We start from the raw sequence: 23,659 nt of genomic DNA, 5'->3' as shown, positions 1-23,659 counted from the left end.
TGTGGGCTTGCTCTGGGTGACATGTGACAGGCTGGGTGCTGGGGAACTAACGCTGTCCAGATAGTGTGGTCAACCAACCAGGTTGGGAAGGAGGTATTTCTCAGACATAGAACTTATAGCCTGGGGCAAACAGGGAAGACTGGTCATGCTACTTCTAGGAGCAGCCTCTGGGGACTGATGAAAGCCAGTGCATAAAGAAAGCCCTGGCTCCCTGGCTGGGATGGCTCTTCAGTGTGTGTTATAAGTGTCTCAGAGTTCCCTGCAGTGGTCATTGTTCACCTTCTCTGTCTTACTTCTCTGCTCCCTGCTTATGTTTCTGGATTAGCTCACACACAAAAAAAATGGTTATCGCTTGAATCCTTGTCTTGAGGTCTGTCTCTGGGAGAGCCTGGCCCATGTCAGACAATAACACTGACCTTGTGTGGTTTCTGCATGCAAGATGGTTCATGTAATACAGTGCCCGGAGGGTGGCACATGCACAATTATAAGCAGGCACTGTCCCCAACACTTTATAGGAATTAACTCATCCAATCCTCATAGCAGCCTTACAAGTGATATACATTTATTCCTATTTAAAGTTGAGAAATTAAGGTCCGAGAGGTTAAATTACTTGCCTGAGGTCATGGCTGCTGAAGTTGACACAAAGCCTAATGGTTGCCTAATGGTCTGCCTCCAGAGCTCACCTTCTTAATCACAGAGTCACTATTCAGCTGGCCATGAATGAGGCAGGAAGAGGGGACCCTTGCAGGGATGCCTTGGAGCCATGAGACTGGAGGCACCTCCTCGCAGAGCCCCAGCCGAGGTGCACGCAGCAGTCTTCTGCTCCACACAGAGCTCCTCTGTCCATCTCCTAGAGTTGCGGTGTGGGACCCTTCCTCAGCTGCCAGGTCCTGTTGTAGGGACAGAAGTCTTGGCAGCCAAGGCACACGCTGGTTGGGTGTGTGGTCTGACGCTACCTGGCTGGCCTTGTGCCACCTCTTCCTTGGTTTTCTGAACACCAGTCAAGTCAAACACCCCTGTCTGGCTGACTCTGCCTTCCTAGAAGCCACTGGCAAGTCAGAGGGAGGCGAGGTTTCAGGATGTGGGTTTCCCAGCACAGGAACCTGAGGTGCCTCCTGACTGGGGACTGAGCACAAACTCCATGTACAGTCCACTCTGTGGTATGTTTGCTTGTTTGTTTTGTTTTTCTCTAATATAAACCCTTGCTTTTTTGTGTCTGTGTATCACAACATACCATCTACCCAGACACAAAATACACAAGCACTGCACACATACACATTCTTTATACTCCCCACAAATCATACCCTGTGCGTTGCAAATCCCATCTAAAACCTTGCATTAGTTAGTGATTGCTGAAATAATGCTAACAAACTTCTCTAAAATCAATGGCTTAAAACACCAGCTCTTTAATTCTTTCTCCAGGGTCTGTGGGTCAGTTGGGCTCAACAGAGCTTAGCTGTAAGCTGTGGGGGGTGGGTTCACGTCTGCCCTTGGTGTCTCATTCTGGAGTGCTGGCTGAAGGGGCACCAGTTCCCTGGGGCAAACCCTTCTCCTGGGAAATGGAAGAAACCCTAGAGTTCAACCAAATTGCAAAAGCACATTTAAGGCCTCCACTAACGTCACTTCCTCTAGTATTCCGTTGGTCAAAGCAAGTCAATGTCAGGGAAGGGAAGTACAATCTGCCCAGACTGGAAGGGAAAGAGGAGCAAATATTTGTTGGGCAAAAATGAAATCAGTTACACATACCCCAAACGCATACATTGTACACTTACAAATGAACCTTATGTCCCCACATATTCTATAGCCACCCACACATGCATACCATTCACATGAACCATACACCCACATATACTCCATATGACGCCCAAACACTGCTGTGGGCAAGTGGGGCTCAATCCTGTGGAGAACTTTGAGTGAGTGTGTAGAACGTGCACCAGAGTTGTCTCACTCAAGGGCCAAAGCTGGGCTATTTACCCCCTAGCTCCCAACTGTCAGAGGTTGAGACTGCTCCTAAGGGCATGGACCTCCTAGGGGCACTAGCAGCCTGGCTCATGTGCTGGCCAGACAAACAGGATCCTTCAGCCAGAAAGGGGCTAAGGCAGAGAGCCACGACACTTTCTGTAGAAGGCCATCGATATGTACAGGAATAGTGAGTGCCAGGGGGTAGGGGTGGGATACTAACAGCATCTGCTACTCCTAATGAATAAATCAAGAACATGTTTTGGAGGCCAGTATGACCAGGAGGATCCTCTCAGTTTATAAGCTGGTCTCTCTAGGAAAGATACAGTACTAATAGTGAGTAGGTACCCTCCACTGCACCCCAGGCTTGTCATAGGAAGAAGTAGGACTAAGAGAGAGCCCACCACTTCTGAATAGATCAGTGAGAAGCTGCTTCTACTCAGGTGGACAAAGTGGGTGGGAGAGTGTGTATGTGTGTTTGGTGGGTGGGGCTCACAAAACTCTGCTTAATGTCAGGGGCCACCTGCAGCCAGAGTTGCATTCAGTCTGGTAAAAGGTAGAAAGTCCTTCTCCTCCTGGGACAGTGATGATGGAACAGCCAAGCATGGTCAGGAAAAGCTAATGACTATCACATTCACTGTAAGTCAAATTCAACCTGAGAGGAGTTGTGCCTGGGACCTAAAAGAGCCTTCTACTCAGTGGCCAGAGTCAGGGTAGGAAGTGCTGGGTTGTTGGGCACATTTCTTTTTTTTCTTTTTTAAAGGGCCTCTGTCTCACACTGTGCTTCCTCTGAGAGGGTGTGTGATTGGCTAGATGGTGGGCAAGTTGTGGAAAACTCAGACAGACTGAGAGTTGGTGATGTTGGCTCATCTGCAACTTCTGCTTATGAAGGGTCTTCACGTCCCCAAGAGTTCATATCCGAGAAAGCCTTGCCTGCCACCATCCTGGCCCAGGCCATCATCTTTTCTTACATGGACTAACACAACAGCTCCCTGATTTGTCTCCCTCCCTTCACTTATGTCCCCTCCAATCCAGTCTCCTTACAGAAGACCTCCCCCAGGCAGACCCCGAGTCTAGGATTCCAGTGCGGTAGTTTATCTGGGAGACGATCTCAAGAAACACCCATAGGGAGACGGGAAGTGACATGGGAGGACAGACAATCAATAAAGGGCATGATATAAAGTAGGTCACCACTGTGAGTGACTAGGGAGGGCTTAGTTCCACAGAAAATTTCTGAGAAATGGTATGAAATACATGTTCAGAATTAGCCTACCAAGAGGTGAGGGACTCAAGGCATTTATAGCCAAATATCCCATCAATCTTTGGTTGAAGGCTGCTTCTGGAGATACGGATTCCCTAGAATCTGGAGAAAGCCCCCAGACAAAGCTATACAGCAGCTGGAATTTGGAAGGTGAGCTCTGAAGTTCATAAAGAACCGTTCAGACACAGAAAGCATGCTTCTTTTACAATCATAAATCAGATTGTGTCACACTTCCCCATTAAAATAAGGTAAGGCCTCTCAATGCCCTCGGTATCGGGTTCTTCAAGGGCCCATGTTCTTCAAGGACCCTAGCATCTGTCCCCAGTCGCATCTCTTGGCACTGAGCCTTGGTCAGTTTCTAAACACACCCAGCTCCTTCTGGTGCAGGGCTTCTTGCTTGGACTTGCTTCTGACTCTTCCTCCCCAGGTTTCAACTCTCCTGACCACCCCTTATTATTATTATTCTCTTTCTCTTTCATGGCATCCTGTCGATTCCCTTTCTGATTCCCAGCACAGTTTGTAAATATTTTATTTATTTTTTCATGTATTTACCATATGTCTGTGTTTTGTTCACCACCACATCAGCATCTAGCACAGAGCCAAGGTCTTGGTTTGATCCTAGATAAGCACTATGAATGAATGAATGAATGAATGAATGAATGAATGAATGAATGAATTAGTGATGAGTGAACTTCCAAGATCTCTGAATGATTTCCAGTCTGGGTGCTGCTGTGTTTTTCTTCCTCAAGTACCACTTCTTCCTCTAGATGGAAAGAAAGCCCAAAGCTTTCTACATTTCTTATAGGGTCCAGAATAGAACCACAGAGGTAGAAAACATTTGCCATGATCTTGCCTTCTGGCTATTAATGAACTTGCACTCCCAGAACAGATGACAACGTGTAACGTTGCCTGATGTTCTCGACCACTGTTCCAGCACTTGGCATGTGTTCATGCATAACAGCCCTTAGAGGCAGAAAATATTCTTAGCTTCATTCTACAGACGGGAAAACTGAGGTTTAGAAGAGCTAAGGAGTTTGCCCACAGTCACAACCTGTTTCATCCAGGGCAGTCTGGCCACAGAGTGCATGTTCTTGCCCTCTTTGCTGTACCGAACTGGCTCTAAAAAAATATTTATTGAGTCTCTTCAATATTTATTGGTCCATTTCCTTCCCAAGGAGCCTGTTTTCATTTATTTGTGATCCTGTGTGCATTCTTTATTTTGAGTCCAAATCTATGTCTTCAATTCATGTGTACCCCTCTGGCTTAGTCTCCTGGGACATGAGGTATTCTGTCAGTTAGAGAGGATCCCAGAACTGTGATCACTGCCGACCGTTCAGGCTTCCAACCAGAGATGTGACATATCATAGTACCTACCATTTATGAAATGCCTACACCTGTGTGGCAGTGTCTACTGCAAACCACACCCATGAGTTCATTTAAATCCTACAACAGGCCCAACAGATGGGAGCTATGTTCCTCCCCATTTCACAGATGGCACAGCCAACTATGGAGGACTGAAACACCTGCCTGGATGAAGGTGTGTAAAGGGTGACATTGAGGATCCTTACATATATTTAAAAGCAGGACCTCCATCAGGGTGAGGTATGAGGGGCAGAATTCTACGTTGGTCCCCAAGGCTCCCCACTCCACTGGCATTAACCCCTGCCCTTGAGTATGGGTGAGACCTGTGAATATGATGGAATAGCACTCCAACGACCAGGTTGCCAATCATTTATCTTTGAGTTGATCAAAAGGAACATTATCCTGGGTGGGTCTGTCCTAATCAGGGGAGTCTTTCAAAGGAGATGAAGCATCTAGAGAATTTCCGAAAGTACACAGCCATGCTATGAACTGTCTGGTGGAAGGGGAGGCCTCTAGAAGGACCCTGAGATCCCTGGGACCTAGTGCTACGACTAGAAAGAATGGTTTCTGCCAACAACCTGAAGGAGCTTAGGAGATGGCCTTGAGCTACAATGTGACATGGCCCCTGGCCGACACCTGGAGTTCAGCCTGGTGAGAACCTGAGCAGAGAACCCGGCAAAAATGTGATGGACTCCTGACCCACAGAAACTGTGACATAATAATGGGTTCTTCGAAGCCACTAAGCCCCTGGTAATTTGTAATGCAGCAATGAAAAATGAATTTGTGAGCCCAAGGCACATACATTTTGGGTGTAGGGCCGGTGCTGCGTGACCTGGACAGCGAGTGCCTCCCTCCATTTCTTCAGCCTCACCCTAGTCCTGTCTCTGTCCAGATTTTTTTAACTTGTTTTTTCTTTAATTGTCTGTTCATATTCTTTGCCCCATTTTCTTTTGGATTGTTGGTCTTTTTCTTAATGATTTCAAGAGCTTTTTCTTGAGGAAGGCAATTAGCCTTTTGTTTTTGTTATATTGTAACATTTCTCTCAGGTTCAGCTGTCATAAGCTTTATTTAGAGTCTGCTGTGCAGAAATTTTAAAAAATGTATGTTGTTAAAATTATCAAGCTTTTCTTTTGTGATTTCTAGGTCAGTATATGCTTTAAAAGGCCATCCTCACTTCAGGGTTATTTTTAACTTCAGTCTTCCATGTGTTTTCATCTCTCTTTGATCCATCTGGAAGTTATTTTGGAGTAAGAGATAAGATGCAAAACAACGATTTTTTTTTTCAGATAGCAACCCAAATGTCTCAGCACATTTGTCGAATAATCAACCTTTCCCCCCCCAATCTGAAATGTTGCCTTTACCATATAGCCAATTTCCATATGTATGTAGGTCTATTTCTGGACTCTGTTCTGTTCTACTAAAGGTTCTGTCCGTTTATATGCCAAAACCAGAGTTCTAATTGCTGGGCTCTATATTTTGTGTGGATAACCAGTAGGGATTGCTCTTCCTCATTTCTCTTTCTTAGAATTCTCCTGATATCCTTGCAGGGTATCTACTGTCATATGAAATTTAGAGTCCACTTGTTACGCCTCCTTCCCAAGTCCTTTTGGGATTTTATTGGGATCAAATTATATTTGTGTGGACTAATGTAGAGGGAAATTACATCTATATTAAAATATAGAGTCATTCTAGCCAAGAATTGGATACTGTTGGTTCGCAACCCACTTTGGACCTTCCCGGGAGTAATCTGAAACTAGCCCCTCTATGTGGAAGGCACTGAGAGACCAAAGAAAGAGGCAGGCCACTCCAGGTTGGTAGGTGGCAGGTTTAATAAACAAAGAGACCTTACAGACAAGGCTTGTCTTGGGCAACAACAAGACAGTGTATCCCGGTGTCCACCTGCCGAATCTTAAAAGTTCATAAAGAGGCTTTACCTGGGTTCCATCACGTATACTGTGCAGGTGTTCTCATCACCACGTCACCATCTCAAGGCAATGTCCCTGGAGCAGCCTCTGGGAGCAGGAGAGGCAAGTGGAACCCACATTCCAAAGACAGGGTAGGGGACAAGGAGCCTGTGCGTGCCCATGTCCAGCTCTTGAGTCAACAGGCAGACGTTCAATGACGTTCCCCAGCAGATATGTCTCTCCATTTATTCATGTTCCTCAGAAGCATCTGCATGTTTCCTTTACTTTCATGTGGGGTTATTCCTGGGCATTTCATCTTCTTGTGGCCATTTGAAAATAGGATCTTTTTTTCCATCATACGTTCTGGCCGGGAGCCCCAGGTCTGCATGAAGGCTATTATTTCTGTGTATCAGTTTGGTTAGTGGCCACACGCTAACTTTGTATTGCTTCTAATTGTTGCTCAGTTTATCCTCTGGCTTTTCCAAGTATACCCCCATTTCTTCTGTAATGAATGCACTTTGTCTTCTCATTGCCTCTTACCTCATTACATTTGCTGGTGCTTCCAGGGCAATGGTGAATATTCATGGAATGATGGACATGAGTTGTTGCTACAGATCTGGGACCCTTTCTAGGGTTTCACCATTAAACATAATCCTAGTTTTCCACTAAAGATATGATGAGGAACTATTCATTATTCTTGCTTTATTAAGAATTTCTAGGGGTGCCTGGGTGGCTCAGTTGGTTGAGCGTCCGACATCGGCTCAGGTCATGATCTCTCAGTTCATGGGTTTGAGCCCCATGTCAGGCTCTGTGCTGACAGCTGGGAGCCTGGAGCCTGCTTCGGTTTCTGTCTCCCTCTCTCTGCCCCTTCCCCGCTCATGCTCTGTCTCTGTCTCTCAAAGATAATTAACGTTAAAAAAAATTAAAAAAAAAAAAAAATTTCTAGGGGCGCCTGGGTGGCTCAGTCAGTTGAGCGTCCGACTTCGGCTCAGGTCGTGATGTCGCAGTTCGTGGGTTCCAGCCCTGCGTCAGGCTCTGTGCTGACAGCTCGGAGCCTGGAGACTGCTTCGAATTCTGTGTCTCCCTCTCTTTCTGCCCCTCCCCTGATCATGCTCTGTCTCTCTCTCTCAAAAGTAAATAAACATTTTAAAAAATGAATTTTTATTGTCAGGAAAGGATGCAAAATTTTATGAAATGCCTCTGAAGTATCCGTGAAAGAGATCACTATTTCCCTTCTGACGTATTATGTGAGGGCTTCTGTGTAAGGTGTTCTGACAGTGACTCCTCCTAGCTTTCTCAGTTGGAAACGTTATTTGCTGTAAGTGGATTTATCTTTTGATGGCTGTGGTTTTTTGCATTGATGTCTTTTTAGATAAGATCTAGTTCTCCTCAGTGCCTCTCCTCAAAGCCCATCAGCCAGTCTATTAACCTGCATCTTAAGCTGGTGCAGCAACTTCTGGCCTCAGTCTTGGGGCAGATGTGGCGTCCAGATGTTCCTCCCCAGAGCCTCCAGGAAGATTGCTCTTTGTCAGGACACGTGGAGAGCACTGCAAGGTGAGTCCTTAGAGAAAAGTGGGAGCAGGGCCCATTAACCCACTCCTCTCCCACTCCGACCTCCCCAAAGAAACCTCAAGAATTCTCTAACCAGCCAGCCGGGCAGGGTGGGACCAGACCACTGGCTTCCGCGGAGAGAGATGCTGCCATCCTGTGGCAGTCGGAGCCCCAGGCAGCGAGCCTGCCCAGACAAGAGCCACCCTTTCCACCCAGAAGGACCCAGGCCTGTGACTACTCCCAGCTTGGGAGAAGGTCCATGAACAGGGGGCGTGGGCCATCAAGACAGCAGGTGGCTCTTCTGGAATCCATTAGACCCAGATCAGGCACTGGCTGAGGAAACTGTCTTGGCTCAGGACCTTGATAGGTCATTACAGGACTCTGGCCACCCTTCATACCCTATGCTGGCTCCCCCTCAGACCTGCCCTCTCCCACAGCTGGACCTGGTGTCCCTCCTTGGCAGACTGCATGTCTTGTCCCACCCGGATGTCCTGTTCAGGGGCCACAGAGCCAGGCCTCCCCCTGAAAACTTCTGGTGTTGGCATCTTGGGCGGGGAGGCAGGGTGTGATAGGCAGGCTGTAAGTCATCACAGTCCCATGCTGTCAGTCAGCCAGGCACTTCATTCACTCATTCTTTCACTCAAAAAAACCTCAACTAAATCTCTGGTTCTGCTAAGCAAGTGCTGGGTGCTGGGGATCAGACTGAATCATGTCTTCATCTTTGCCATCAAGGGACTTGGGATCTCTGGTGCCATACAGTCTCACTCACTGGTCAGAGCCAGACTGCTGGGGTTTGAGCCTAAGCACCACCACCTCCTTGCTAGGGGGTCTTAGGCATGTTACCCAGCCTCTGTGACTCAGTTTCCACACCTTTGAAATGGGGATGATAATGATGTCTACCTCTTGGCTAGTGGGAGGGACTAAATGAGTTGTGACATGTCAAGCTCTGAGTGGCACCTGCCACAAAGTAAGGGCTTTACAACTGCTCAAGTAAAAGTGAACAAAAGCTTCAATCCATGTCATGATTGGGTGACACTGCTAGGCTGGTCAGAAAAACCCAACTGCAAAGGTTCGTCCTTGTTTCTTGGGAACTCCTCATTATTTCAAAAGAGGGAAAAAGAATCAAATCCTGAGGGAATGTGGGAAATGGAACTTAAACTTGGCCTTGTGTGGCTGCTAGCCTGCTGCTGTTTAAACTGAATTTCTCTTCAGTGGAAAAAAAGAACCAGACGGTGTGGCAAAATAATCAAACTGGCGACTGGGCCTGGCCAGGCCCTTGCTGTTAAACATTCTAATGAGTATAGAGTTTGAGAAGCCAGGAATATTGTATGGGCCAATATTCCTTCGTGGCTTCCTCTGGAAACATACACTGTCACACATCAAAATCTGCACAGAATGGCCTGGAGATGGGGTCAGAGAGGGTTTGCCAGGAGGAAGGGGGTTTGGTTGGCTGTGCCTCAGGCATATTATGAAATCCAGAGCACCTACTATGTTTCGGTCTTGCCAGCACTGCCCTGGCATTTACTCTCCCAGCCAAAGAGAAGCAAGCAGGTGGGTGTCTGTCTCACAGACGTGTCCATACTCTGGAAACTAGGCCTGCCCATAAGACGAGAGTGGCTACCCTATTGTTAGCACTTTATTTCAAACTCTGGGTCTCTGGCCTGTGCCACTGGGTGAGGCTGGGGCTTCCTGGTGTGTGTGTGGGTAGGGGAACCCCTGAGATTCCTGGGGGTCTTTGGGCCTGCCGCTCCCAGGGCAGACACAACAGAAGGTTCTTCCACAACAACCACCCCATGCTTTACATGTATCGTTACCCTACGTGAGCCTCAGGGCAGTCCCATGGGAGTATCCCCGCCCCATTTTGTTGATGAGAAAACTCAGGGGTTTTGAGGTTAAGTAACTACCTCAGGTCAAATAGCTAGGGCATAGTGGAGGAGAGGGCATGATACAAGCTTCAAGTGGGTTTAAAACCAGTTGGAAGGCTGAGAGGTCTCTGGTGGCTAGCTGTAGGGCTCCTACCTCAGCCCTGTCCCAATCAACACTTTCACTCGCAGCTGGAGTGAGGACACTGCAGCTAAAGATTTCCACACAGAGCCCTGTCGTGATTCACCTCCCACCCAGTCCTGGGCTTGGGGATCAGTGCGTCACCATCTTCCACTGACCACTACTGGTCCAGGAGTGAGCGTGTTACCTGATTTGGTCCAGTCAGGCTGAAGGGAAGGTTGCTGGAGGAGAGGTTCATTTCCCCTCTGTCTCTCTGTCTCTGTTGCTCTCACTCGTCCTCTCCCCCACCCTCTCGTTCTCTCTGGACATGTACAAGGAAACACATACCCACAGTGGCCACCTGCAGGCTTCCAAAGACTATGCTGGGCTGTTAATATTGGTGGTGGTGAGTGGAGAGCAGAAAGAAACCCGAGTCCTTACTATGTCAATAAGGAGCTGCTAAGTCTCCAGCCTGCCCTATCTTGGGACTTGCTGCCACAGATGATCCTAACTTTCCTTACGGTTGAAGGCGTTTTGAATCAGGTGTTTCTGTTACTTGTGGCTGCTGTAATCCAAAGCCCAGGCAGCCAAAGCAGTGATGGTCCATGTCAGGTGTCTTGTTAATGCACTCACTTCACGAACAGGGTGGGGGTTGTTTTCACCCTGGCCAAGCTGGACCGGGGCTTTGTGCGTTGGTCTCTAGGCTAAACTTGTCTTTTTCAGTAGTGCCTGTGGGTGTCTTTGGCCCACTGGCCCTGGAAATCCTACCTAACCTGGCCTCACAGAATTGACCTCAACCTGTTGGGGGCGATGGTCTAGGTCTGACATGCAACTTCTCCATCTTGAACTATTGCAAAACAGACAATGTTTTGGGACAGAGGTTGGGACTGTTTAACACTCCCGTTTCTGGACATCTGGTTTTGTGAGGTTTACTGAACCATAGTTATTTTCTTGTTTGTGTCGAAAGAGATCAATTTTGTATTTCTTCAGAATATATGTGAGTTTTCCTACAAAGGGATATGGAAATAATCAAAGGTCCGCACACAGGACCTTTTACTGGCCGGCACTGGGCTGGGCTGGGTGGCCGGGGAGGTGGCTTCGACGAGTACTACATCCTGGAGGTGACATTGTCCCGCTTACCCCCATTTATGGGGAGGGGCGGCTGCCATGGGCAGAGGGACGCAGGATGGCCATGCTGGCTCTGGTTGGCTGAGCAGCGAACCACAGAAGAGAGACACGGGCCATCCAAACACCACCATGCCTGCTGCTGCCTCAGTTGTGGCCGTCATGGAGGATGGTGGGCTCTGTGTCTCCTCGTTCTTCCTCTTCCTCCTTCATAGTTTTGAAAGCTGTTCTCTAGCAAGGGTAAGACCAAATTAATTAATCCCATGAAAAGTAGTGATGGAGACCTCATTTGACCTCTATAACTGGCTCACTCTTCCTGATCTTCAGGGAGGCAGGGCAGGATAACACAGAGGGCTGGGCTTCAAGCCAGGCAGAACCTGGTTCAAGTCCCATCTATATTACTTTTACATTTATGGCCTTGCTATGTCTGGGGTCAGCGTCTCCCTGGGTAAAGTGGGATAACGGTGTCTCCCTTGCAAAGCTGCAGTGAGGAGTGAATGAGCTAGAGGTGGGTGGCAGTGACAGTGGCAGTGGTCGTCTGAGTGTTTTGACTTTTTTTTAATAGGTTACTTTATTATTTTTTTATGTTTGTCTGTTTAGAGGCAGAGAGCTGGGGAGGGACAGAGAGAGAGAGAATCCCAAGCAGGCTCCGCGCCATCAGTACAAGGCGTAACACGGACACCCATGGACTGTGAGGTCATGACCTGAGCCAAAACCAAGAGTCAGATGCCCAACCGACTGAGCCATCCAGGCTCCCCAGTGATGTTTCGTTTGGACACCAGTTCTCCACCGCCCACTGGGTGTCCCACAATTCCATTCTGACACTATCTGCCTGGAGTAAGTGTCGTATTCCACGAGTTAAAGGGTTCAGTCCTACAAGACTGTTCCACTTCAGATGCCAGTCAGAAGTCCTGGGCTACCCACACTTCTGACCAACTGGCTATAAATCAAGGGTTCTCATGACTCCCTGCTCAGGTTTGATCATTTGCTAGAATGGCTCACAGAGCTTGGAAAAACACTTTGCTTACATTTACTGGTTTATTTCAAAGGATACAAATGAACAGCCAGATGAACAGGTATGTGGGGTGAGGCCCAGAAGGGTCCCAAGCACAGGAGCTTCTGTCCCGATGGAGCTGGGGTGTGCCACCCTCCTGACACGGATGTGCTCACCGACCAGGAAGTGCTCCAAATCTCGTTGTTCAAGTGTTTACCACCCGATCTCCAGCTCTCCTATCCTTCCTGGAGGTTAGAGGTGGGACTAAAGGTCCTATCCTCTGTTCACTTGTTTTCTGGTGACCAACCCCCCATTCTGAAGCTATCTGGGACTCCCCTGAGTCATCTCATTAGCATAAACTCAGGTGTGCTCAAAGGGGCTCATTATAAATCGCTCAGGAAACTCCAAAGGTTTTGGGAGCTCTGTGCTAGGATCAGGGCACAGAGACCAAATACATCTCTTATTACACCACATCATCATCTCTGAGGGAGAGCCACCATCGTTGCTTTATCAGACTAAAACCACTGCTGCCTTTGCTGTAAGTCTGTGGCTGTTCTGCATCATCACCGCTGCAGGGAGGGAGGTGCCCTGATCCTGCCAGAGCTGAACCGCGTGCTAGAGAGGAATCACAGAAGGCTCCCGGGGACTGAGGGAGGGAGCAGGCCCCCTCTTTCTGTGGGGCCCCTCACCAGCGTGGTGCCATGTGGCTTTCTGCTTCCCTCGCCCTGACTTTCACTCACCTCCACGCTGAGTCTATCCCTTCTGTTGCCTTGGTCTGGACAGTTGCCCCAAGCAGAGTATGTTACCTGGAGCTGATTTCTAGATTCCCAGGCTGGCACCTTTCCTCTCCAGTGGTGTTGCCAGGCTTTCTAAATTAGTGTAGCCATTCTGCAGAAGGGGGCCTGAGTCTCCATGCCGCACACAAGGCTCTTTTCAGCAAATTACCTTTGCATCCTGAGAGTTAGCACCCGTGTGAGTCACCACCCTGATTGGTAGAGCCCAGGGGTCCCTGGGCCCTCCCTCTCCTGCAACCCTGACACCACCTGGGGATTTACAAGGACTCAAACCCAAGGTCCCACAACCCGGGAGGATCTGGTAACCTTCCTAGGATTTAGACAAATCCCAGGCAGCTGATCGTGTTTCACATACCTCTCACGGAGGGCATATCTCACACCCTCAGCCTCCTGCTGCTCTCCGCTTCACTTCTCTCTTCCCCTCCTCTCTCTCCTCCCCCTTCCGCAGCAACAAATGGATTTTTCCTCTTGTCCCAAGCACAGCAAGTCCTATGGAGACCTCACCTTCTGTTGTTAGCACTCATCAAGGTATTGTATCCAACCAAATTTCCTTCCCAGCAGGAAAAGGGGTGCATCTCCTCCAGCGCGCCCACCGTGTGACGCCCCCTGCTGCCCCCAAACTCACCCTGTTTGGAATCCACTTCCTGGCACATCCCAACCTTTTCCACACCACCTCCTGCTTCCACCTATCCCTTTCCTGTCTTTCTCCCTACAGCAAGACCCGCCCTCCCATCCTGAGGACTCTGCCACTTCTATTTTGATGCCTTCTCCCTTCTGGACCCCCTCACATTGGATGCACACAGTAGATAACATCCTCACGTAGGTCGGGGCTGGGCTGTACCCGTGTTTCTGTTTAATTCCTGACTTGCAGGCTGTAACTCCTTCATTCTGAAGAAAGCTACTGGAAGCAGGTGTGTGGGATGTATTATTGTGCGAATTCTATGACACTCTAAAATGTCATGTGTGTCTCCATGTGTGTCTGGAGGGGCTGGGAGGCAGAACTCCTCAGAACTGTCCCCACACCATGCCTGAGGATTCCCCCTTGAGGCCTCCAGTGTACAAGGAGCCTGTAAGGGGAATGCCTTCCTCCTTCTCTGACTTTGACTCAGGCCTAACAAGGGCTGCAGCTTTTACCTCCAAAGAAAGGAGGAATCCCTGCTGTCGCATTTGCCGCATAAGGAAAAAGTGGAGTTGTGTGTGAATTTCCCCTGGTTGACGGATGGTCAGCACTGGGAGGCCCAGTGGCCTTAGGCCAGAGTTTGGGGCAGCGACACAGATTCGGCAGTGGGGATCAGTGGAAATCTGTGCGGGGCTGAGGCATGAGCAGACAGGCCCACGGCCAGCAGGACGAGCTGGCTGGAGGAGCAGACCAGAAGCTCCCTCCCTAGCTGGAGGCCAGCCACGAGCTGACCAGCACCGACAGCCACTGAGGACTGTCCCCAGCGTGAGGCCCTAGGGGTCAGGCGGCCCGAGTGCCGGTCCCGGTGGAGGCAGGCATCGAGCCACACCCCCTCAGAGGCTGGATGTCCTCATAGGTCCATGACCGCCTGGACCGCTACTGCTGCGGCTTTGAGCCCGAGCCGTCAGACCCCTGCGTGGAAGAGGGGCTCCGGGAGAAATGCCAGAACCCGGGCGAGCTGCGACTGGTCCACATCCTGGTACGTCCCCTTGTCACCCAGACTCAGGTTTTCGTGTCTCCTCCTTCAGTTCATGAGTTTCAGAGATCATGTGACACGGGGGGGTTCCCAATCCTATTCTTTTTAGCAGAAGCCTTTGTTTGAATTATGTTTCCAAGAGGCCATAGTATGGAAAACTGACCCAAGTGGGGCTTTGCAAATGTGGTTGAGGTGGGGATGGTGCGGGGGCTGGGTTTTCATCAACTCCACTGTCCCCTTGAGAGTCCACAGGGAACCCCTAGGGCTCCCAGAAGCAGGTGTGAGGACTGTGTGTCTAGTCAGCCACCCACATTGTGCCAGCAGCTGTGGAAACTGTGGCCTGGCCCGGGGAAGGGCGTTTCCACGGCCGCCTGGCTGGTCAGCGGCAGTGACAGGGCTCCCTCCTAGGGCCCAACAGCTCACAGGCCGGTGCTCGCCAGAGGAACACTGCGCTGCCTCCTGTTAAAAGTAGAGCCCAGGGTGGGAAGCGATGTGCAGAGGCCATCAGAGACAGGACTGCCATGGCAGAGCAGTCTCTTCTGTCCAAGGAGCGAGGGGCCGCCCTCTGGAAGGGCTCCTCCGCCTTCTCCCCACCCAGCGAGCTGAATATCCGCGAGGCCTTACTTTGGCCAGTTGCTTTTGGAGAGAGTAGCTGTCAGCACGGTGCCCTGGGCTACCTTCAGGCAGGCCACACCAGCCAGGAGGCCAGGGCTGCCTCGTGAAGCTGCTGGGTGGTAGGAATTCTCCATCTCCTGCCCTCAGAGCTCTCTCTCCTGTTCCCTGGTAAAAGGCAGTTACCCCTGGATGAGGTAAGGCTTTTATATCCATCAGTTACCCCTGGGGGTAGCCATGTCACAGACCCTTAGGACAGCAGTTTTCGGAGGGAAGAGTCATTGGGCTTTAAGAAATAGATGATCCCGGATGTGTGGAGAGGGGTGAGGAGGGAGAAGAGACAGAGAAGAGGAAAAGCTAGGATCCTGGAGGCAAGAGTTCATATGTTAAGCCGAGGTTAATGGAGAGGATTATGGGAAAACACCATGGAATCCTGGAGAATATATAGGAATGGGGTGTGTGCACAGGGGTGGGAGTAGGGAGTGGAAGATATGCCACGCCATGTTTTTGAAGTGTTAAAGAATTCCCTTTGGCCGGTTTTAGTTTTGAAAGCGTTTAGGAGTCGCTCAACTCTTCTGCTGTGGGGCTAGAGTATGCTGCCTGGGAATGGAAGGCGTTGTGTGTTCTTGGTGATGCTCAGGGGAATGTGCAGGTGCTCAGGACGCGTGAGCATGTGTGCGCATGCACGTATGCGATGTGCCCTGAAGCCACAACCCCACTGGGTAGGCCATCTCTGCACCTGCCGGTTCTCACCCACACGCCTCACCCCTTCAGCCACCAGAACAGGAATCAACCCCTCTGCCTTGTGGTTTCACAGGGGGCTCTGGGGCTTGGCACCACTGGTCCGGGTTGGAACTAACCAGCTGCTTCTCAGCTGTGTGACTGTGTGCAAATTACTTAACTTCTTTGTGCCCCTGATGGAGCTAACGCTAGCTCCCCTTCTAAGGCTGCTGGGAGGGTTCACTGAGATGGCAAGATTACTGCTCAGCGTGTGGGGGCCATGAGGTAGCAGGGTGGACTGTGGGACCGTCAGCTCAGGGTCCCCCCTTCTGAGCCCCTCAATCCCGACAGAGCCCAAGGGTGCCAGCTAGGCCGCAAACTTACCCACCTCTGTCTCTGCCCATCTTCTTCCCTGAGGTCCGGAGCAGTGACCCATCCCATCTGGTCTACATCGATAACGCCGGCAACCTTCAACACCCCGAGGACAAGCTGAACTTTCGGCTGCTGGAGGGCATAGATGGGTGAGAGTCAGCGGGGTGGGACGGGGGTTCGGAGACTGAGGCTTGATGGCCCTGCTGTAGACTGTGGGGCCTTAAATCACGGCTCCTGTGAAGTCTGCAGTCTTTTAGACAAAGGCTATTGGATCTGAGCCTCAGGAGGGAGTGGGGAGCCCTGGGAAAGCTGAGGGGACACAGCCAGCCAGCAGGCCCTTCAACTTCTGGGTGGAGTACCCCCACCCCTAATAGCCAGAGGGCCTCCTGGCCCAGCGGAACACTGGCAGCCTGCTAGGGCCTGGGGAGGCCAGCCCTTCCCTTGCCCCAGAGGAGGAGCTAGCCTGGGCAGCCTACCTTTCCTGCCCACTCATGACAGGTAGCTCAGCCTTCTTAGAACTCTTTCTGGCATTTGCCAAGCACAGCAGGAGGCATTTCTCCTGGGGTAGCAGAGGTGACTCCCCCAGCTTCTCTGTGGGGTGGGATCCATCCTAAAGCTCTATGCCCTGCCTGCTGTCACAGCGGGTAGACGGGAGGGTTCCCTGATAACGAGACAGCAGGTGGGCCCTGGGACTTTGCAGGATGACTTTGCCAGGGTTTGCCAGCTGTGCAATTTCTGGCCATCTGGCTTCACCTGTCATGGAAATTTTCTGAGATCACTTTTGCTTTTCCTTTCTGTTATGGGGCTCGGGGGACCTGACCTCCAGGTTTCCTGAGTCTGTCGTGAAGGTTCTTGCATCAGGGTGTCTACAGAATATGCTGCTCAAGTCACTGCAGATGGACCCAGTGTTCTGGCAAAGCCAAGGCGGGAGACTGGGACTGACGCAGGTTCTCCAGACCCTGGAGCGGCGAGGACAGGTGCTGCTGGAACACATCCGGAAGCACAACCTGACACTCTTCCAGGATGAGGACTCGTGAGCTTGTGCATTGTCCAGGCAGAGCTCCTGCCTCACTGGCGGGGTGCATCACAACATCACTCGAGTGGATGAGCATCCACGCTGGTGGCCACATTCTCTTGCCCCCCCCCCCAACTTGAAGACAAATGGGAAAAGCCAGAATGTCCCAGAATGTGTCACCTGCTTGGGATGGTGAAGGTGGTTGTGGGTGTTGGGTGTTCAATCTTACCACAGTCCTTTCTGTCTTTTCAGCTCTGGCTGTTTACTCCCTTGCACCAATAAATATTTTCAAGAACATTCTATGAACCGCTCCAGATACTGTAAAATTGTGCATCCCACACGCATATATAGAGTGGACGTGTGAGTGCCTGTGTGTGTGTGTGTGTGTGCACACGTGTGTGTGAAGTTTCTGGCTGAAAACACCAAGCCAGAATCTTCAGAATCTTGTCAGTAAGCAAGGCCCCAAGCTTCCAGCAAGCACTTTTGTGTCCTGATGTGAACAGGTCTGCTCAGCACAGATCAGTGGATGCATAAGCAGACACTGTGTGGCCCCTCCCAGCTCACTCAGTGCATTTCAACCACCCCTGGCACCGGAGGACAGGGCCCAGCTCTCTGAGCTTAGCCCACTCGGCAAGACACCATCCCTAGCCCTCCCCTCAGCACTGGCCTCTTCCTCCTTCCGGAATGGTAGGGGGCGGGGAAGCCTCCAAGCCCAGCTCTGCCCAAGTCCACAGAACTCCAGGGTTGGGCCCCATGCCCCTGGGCCATCCTCAGTTGAGAATGGCTCCAGCTCGGGGGCACAGGCCTCTCGACACGCTGTTCCTCAACACATACCCCTTCAGTCCCTAGCTTCCACCTCAGAAAGTCTTGTCAAATATATGCACCCTTAACACCCTTAATTTTTTTTTTTTATTTTGATTTTCAGAGGCCTGGATTTGAATGTAGGAGCTCTGGGTTCAGATATGGCCTTGGCCACTTAATGGTTAGCAACTGACAAGTGTTTATTGAGCACCTGCTAGAGTAACTAGTAACGTTTACTGAGTGATGACTACGTACCAGTCGCCGTGACAGTGGTTTATGTGGATCAAGGCACACCTAACCTCGCGACAACTCGACGGGTAGGTGTGATTATTAGCTCCATTTACCGATTAGGTGTGATTATTATTATCTCCGTTGTACAGATGAGGCACAGAGGGGTTTGGTAACTTGTCCAAGGGCACCCAGCTCATAGATGGAAGGGTCAGAATTCAAACTCAGGCCAGAGTTGTGCTAGCATGTATTGAGCCCAGGACCACCACTAAAGGGCGCTCCCACCACCCTGCCCAGTGGCTCCGACAGCTTCTCTTCCTCGAATCCCTTTGGATTCAGAGCGGATGATGAGGCAGGGCCAATTCTGTGGAATGTGGAGGAGCAAAGTCCGACCCCAGCCAAGCACAGTCGCGTGCATCTGGCTCCCTGCCCATTGCTCTTTGCTCGTTAAAGTCTTCTCTGTCTACAAACTGTGTCTTTTCTGCAAACTTGAAACTTCATCCACTTTCTGTCCTTCTCAGCCTCAGTGCACGCTGCTGGCCCTAAGCCTCCCCCAGCCATTGCTTCTGGAATGAGAATGATGTGCCAAGCAAAGCAAACAGCTGAGGATGGAGAATTAGGACCTTCCCATCAACCTTAAGAGGCTTCGAGGACAGCCGAAGGGTCTGGTGAGGCCACCACAATCGCCGGCCACCATGCTGCCTGACTGGCCTCACCCCAGGCCCGACTGTTTCTTTGTACTTCATCCTAAAGGGTCTGTTCCAAGGAAAATGATAGAGAGGCTGCTGACAATAACAGGTTCACGGCTCTCTAGATGCAATGCCAACCATCCCCCAGCTCTGAAAATCAAAAGCCTTTTCATACGTTCGGTGCCAGAACTCCTGTCCCAGTCAGCGTGGATATTCATACATTGTGTTGCATTGCAGAAATACCAGTGTGTTCTGTTATTGGGTGTAACCTCAGACCCTGCGGAGAATATTGCATAATACACAGTACAGGCGACATATTAACATTTCTATATCTGAAAAATTCAGGATTCTGAATGACATCTGACCTCCAGGGTTTGGTTATGGGGTTCCAGACCTGTAGTAACTAATTTGTTACCCACAAGGCATGGTGCTAAGGGGCTTTATACAGAGGATTTCATGAATGCCTTACACTCCCAGCTGTATGATCCTCGCTCTACAGATCAAGAGCCTCAGCTGGGGAGGGAGTACATTGCCCGTGGCCAGACAGATGGAGGTGGCAGAGTCTGCCCATGAACCTGGGGAGCGCTACCTGGCATGAAGTGAATACAGATGGTGGTCTGCACTGTGCAAAGGAGCTGTACCGTGTTCCTCATCACAAAGCCTCAAAATAACTCCATAAGGTAGGCATTATTGCTCCCATTTGACAGAACAGAAGACTGAGGCTCAGAGACATTGAGTCACTTGCCCAAGGTCACAGAGCAGGTAACTGGTAGGCTGGGATTTGAACCCAGCCTCATTTAACTCCAGAACCCCTGCCCCCACCACTATAGCATCCTTCCTTCCTTCCTACTGTCATTCATTCACTCATTCAAGAAATCTTAGTGAGATTTCCCACACAGAATATAGAATTTGGAAGGAATCAGTGTGTGTGCTGCATTGTGGTGGCCGCATGTATGCCATTTGGCCATCAGAGCGGGTGTCCTGGCTTTCTGTCGGCAAGCAAGGTCCCTGTCACTGGGGATACAGGAAGTGTGAGGGCAGTGCTGTGGGCAAGAGGGGGTCAGAGCTGAGTCGGCGGGGGTGCAGCACAAGGAGATGTGGGAGGCGAGATCTCTGTGAACGCTGCGAGCCGGGCTTCCCGTGGACCAGGGCTTTCAGAGGAGTGGGTGGTTCCCACTGAACCCCAGAGGCTCACCCACCAGCTCAGACAAGACACTTCCCGCAGTCCCCACTCCTCGGCCACCTGAGGGCCAGGAGCTTCCTCTCCAGGCTTCCTCTCCTCTTCTGCTCCAGGCTTCCTTTCCAATCTGCCTTTCCAGGGACCCTGGCCTTTCGTCCCCTGGAACCTGCCCCTACCCTGCCCCAAGGCCTCTCCAGTGGGGAGGATGGATTACTTATCATCACCCTGAAGGAGTTCTTCCCCTCCTGCCCGTCACCTCCTCCTCTTTGCTTCACGGGCCCTCCTGTCCTCCCTGGCCCACCTCCGGGCCCACCTGTGGCTCTGGTTAGCACTGTTCAGGGGATGCTTATTTGGGGAGTGGGGCCTGCTAGGGCATGTGGGTATAGGGGCCAAAGGTAGAGTAACCTGTGCAACATCTGGTATTGTCCAACCGATGAGAGAAGTCACTTCATGGCAGGAGGCACAGGAGACAAGATAAGTGAAGTCCCTTCACACTGATGGATGCAAGAATATGGATTTAAAATAATTTTTTTAATGTTTATTTTTGAGAGAGAGAGAGACAGAGTGTGAGCAGAGAAGGGGCAGAGAGAGAGGGGGAGACACAGAATCTGAAGCAGGCTCCAGGCTCTGAGCTGTCAGCACAGAGCCTGATGCGGGACTCCCAACTCACGAACTATGAGATCATGACCTGAGCCGAAGTCGGAGGCTCAACCAACTGAGCCCCCAAATATATGGATTTTTTTTTAAATTTTATTTTTAATTTTTTTAAATTTATGTCCAAATTAATTAGCATATACTGCAACAGTGATTTCAGGAGTAGATTCCTTAATGCCCCTTACCCATTTAGCCCATCCCCCCTCCCACAACCCCTCCCATAACCCTCAGTTTGTTCTCCATATTTGTGAGTCTCTTCTGTTTTGTCCCCCTCCCTGTGTTTATATTATTTTTGTTTCCCTTCCCTTATGTTCATCTGTTTTATCTCTTAAAGTCCTCATATGAGTGAAGTTATATGATTTTTGTCTTTCTCTGACTAATTTCACTTAGCATAATACCCTCCAGTTCCATCCACGTAGTTGCAAATGGCAAGATTTCATTCGTTTTGATTGCCGAGTAATACTCCATTGTATATATATACATATACCACATTTTCTTTATCCATTCATCCATTGATGGAAATTTGGGCTCTTTTCATACTTTGGCTATTGTTGATAGTGCTGCTATAAACATGGGGGTGCATGTGTCCCTTCGAAACAGCACACTTGTATCCCTTGGATAAATGCCTAATAGTGCAATTGCTGGGTCGTAGGGTACTTCTATTTTTAGTTTTTTTAGGAACCTCCATACTGTTTTCCAGAGTGGCTGCACCAGCTTGCATTGCCACCAACAATGCAAAAGAGACCCTCTTTCTCCACATCCTCGCCAACATCTGTTGTTGCCTGAGTTGTTCATGTTAGCCATTCTGACAGGTGTGAGGTGGTATCTCATGGTGGTTTTGATTTGTATTTCCCTGATGATGAGAGATGGTGAGCATTTTTTCATGTGTCGGTTGTCCATCTGGATGTCTTCTTTGGAGAAGTTCTATTCATGTCTTTTGCCCATTTCTTCACTGGATTATTTGTTTTTTGGGTGTTGAGTTTGATAAGTTCTTTGTAAATTTTGGATACTAACGCTTTATCTTATATGTCATTTGCAAATATCTTCTCCCATTCCATCGGTTGCCTTTTAGTTTTACTGATTGTTTCCTTTGCTGTGCAGAAGCTTTTTATTTTGATGAGGTCCCAGTAGTTCATTTTTGCTTTTGTTTCCCTTGCCTCCGGAGATGTGTTGAGTAAGAAGTTGCTGCGGCCAAGGTCAAAGAGGTTTTTGCCTGCTTTCTCCTTGAGCATTTTGATGGCTTCCTGTCTTACATAGAGGTCTTTCATCCATTTTGAGTTTATTTTTGTGTATGGTGTAAGAAAGTGATCCAGGTTCATTCCTCTGCGTGTCGCTGTCCAGTTTTCCCAGCACCCCTTGCTGAAGAGACTGTCTTTATTCCATTGGGTATTCTTTCCTACTTTGTCAAAGATTAGTTGGCCATACGTTTGTGGGTCCATTTCTGGGTTCTCTATTCCGTTCCATTGATCTGAGTGTCTGTTCTTGTGCCAGTGCCGTACTGTCTTGATGATTACAGCTTTGTAGTATAGTTTGAGGTCTGGGATTGTGATGCCTCCTGCTTTGGTTTTCTTTTTCAAGATCACTTTGGCTATTCGGGGTCTTTTCTGGTTCCATAAAAATTTTAGGATTATTTGTTCTAGCTCTGCGAAGAATGCTGGCGTTATTTTGATAGGGATTGCATTGAATATGTAGATTGCTTTGGGTAGTATCGACATTTTTAACAATATTTGTTCTTCCTATGCAGGAGCATGGAATCTTTTTCCATTTTTTTTGTGTCTTCTTCAATTTCTTTCATAAGCTTTCTATAGTTTTCAGTGTATAGGTTTTTCACCTCTTTGGTTAGATTTATTCCTAGGTATTTTATGGTTTTTTTGTGCAACTGTAAATAGGATCTATTCCTTGATTTCTCTTTCTGTCGCTTCATTGTTGGTGTATAGGAATGCAACCGATTTCTGTATATTGATTTTATATCCTGCAACTTTGCTGAATTCATGAATCAATTCTAGCAGTTTTTTGGTGGAATCTTTTGGGTTTTCCATATAGAGTATCATGTCATCTGCGAAGAGTAAAAGTTTGACCTCCTCCTGGCCTTTTATTTCTTTGTGTTGTCTGATTGCAGAGGCTAATACTTCAATACTATGTTGAATAACAGTGGCGAGAGTGGACATCCCTGTCTTGTTCCTGACCTCAGGGGGAAAGCTCTCAGTTTTTCCCAATTGAGGAATGATATTAGCGTTGGGTCATTCATATATGGCTTTTATGATCTCGAGGTATGCTTCTTCTATCCCTACTTTCTTGGGGGTTTTTATCAAGAAAGGATGCTGTATTTTGTCAAATGCTTTCTCTGCATCTATTGAGAGGATCATATGGTTCTTGTCCTTTCTTTTATTGATGTGATGAATCACGTTAATTGTTTTGCAGATATTGAACCAGCCCTGCATCCCAGGTATAAATCCCACTTGGTCGTGATGAATAGTTTTTTTAATGTATTGTTGGATCCGGTTGGCTAATAACTTGTTGAGGATTTTTGCATCCACGTTCATCAGGGAAATTGGTCTGTAGTTCTCCTTTTTAGTGGGGTCTCTGGTTTTGGAATCAAGGTAATGTTGGCTTCATAGAAAGAGTTTGGAAGTGTTCCTTCCATTTCTATTTTTTGGAACACCTTCAAGAGAATAGGTGTTAACGCTTCCTTAAATGTTTGGTAGAATTCCCCTGGAAAGCCATCTGGCCGTGGACTCTTGTTTTTGGGCAGATTTTTGATTACTAATTTGATTTCCTTACTGGTTATGGGTCTGTTCAA

The 23,659-nt window shown here is 49.2% G+C and overlaps 1 protein-coding gene across 12 annotated transcripts in view; it reads left to right on the top strand.

Annotated features, from left to right (window-relative positions):
- Positions 1 to 23,659, top strand: part of GASK1A (golgi associated kinase 1A) — a 118,861-nt gene that overhangs the window by 70,608 nt on the left and 24,594 nt on the right. For 9 of the 12 annotated variants that reach the window (XR_008298066.1, XR_003414460.2, XR_008298063.1 and 6 more), the window contains 5 exons: positions 14,469 to 14,591; positions 16,338 to 16,441; positions 17,119 to 17,269; positions 18,233 to 18,425; positions 19,525 to 19,705. Coding sequence is in view for 1 of the 12 variants with exons in the window: in XM_015062819.3 (XP_014918305.1) it covers positions 14,469 to 14,591; positions 16,338 to 16,441; positions 17,119 to 17,329 (438 nt within the window). In the remaining 11 variants the exon portion in view is untranslated. Of the gene's footprint in view, positions 1 to 11,745; positions 11,983 to 13,648; positions 13,845 to 14,468; positions 14,592 to 16,337; positions 16,442 to 17,118; positions 17,610 to 18,232; positions 18,426 to 19,524; positions 19,706 to 23,659 lie in introns of those variants that run through there. The other 3 variants (XM_015062819.3, XR_003414463.2, XR_008298067.1) reach the window with 3 other exon arrangements.

The sequence above is a fragment of the Acinonyx jubatus genome, chromosome C2, assembly GCF_027475565.1.
Source record: "Acinonyx jubatus isolate Ajub_Pintada_27869175 chromosome C2, VMU_Ajub_asm_v1.0, whole genome shotgun sequence".
In the NCBI taxonomy this organism is placed as follows: Eukaryota; Metazoa; Chordata; class Mammalia; order Carnivora; family Felidae; genus Acinonyx; species Acinonyx jubatus.
The sequence above is the reverse complement of the archived record's forward strand: the minus strand, read 5'-3'. Positions and strand labels throughout refer to the sequence as shown.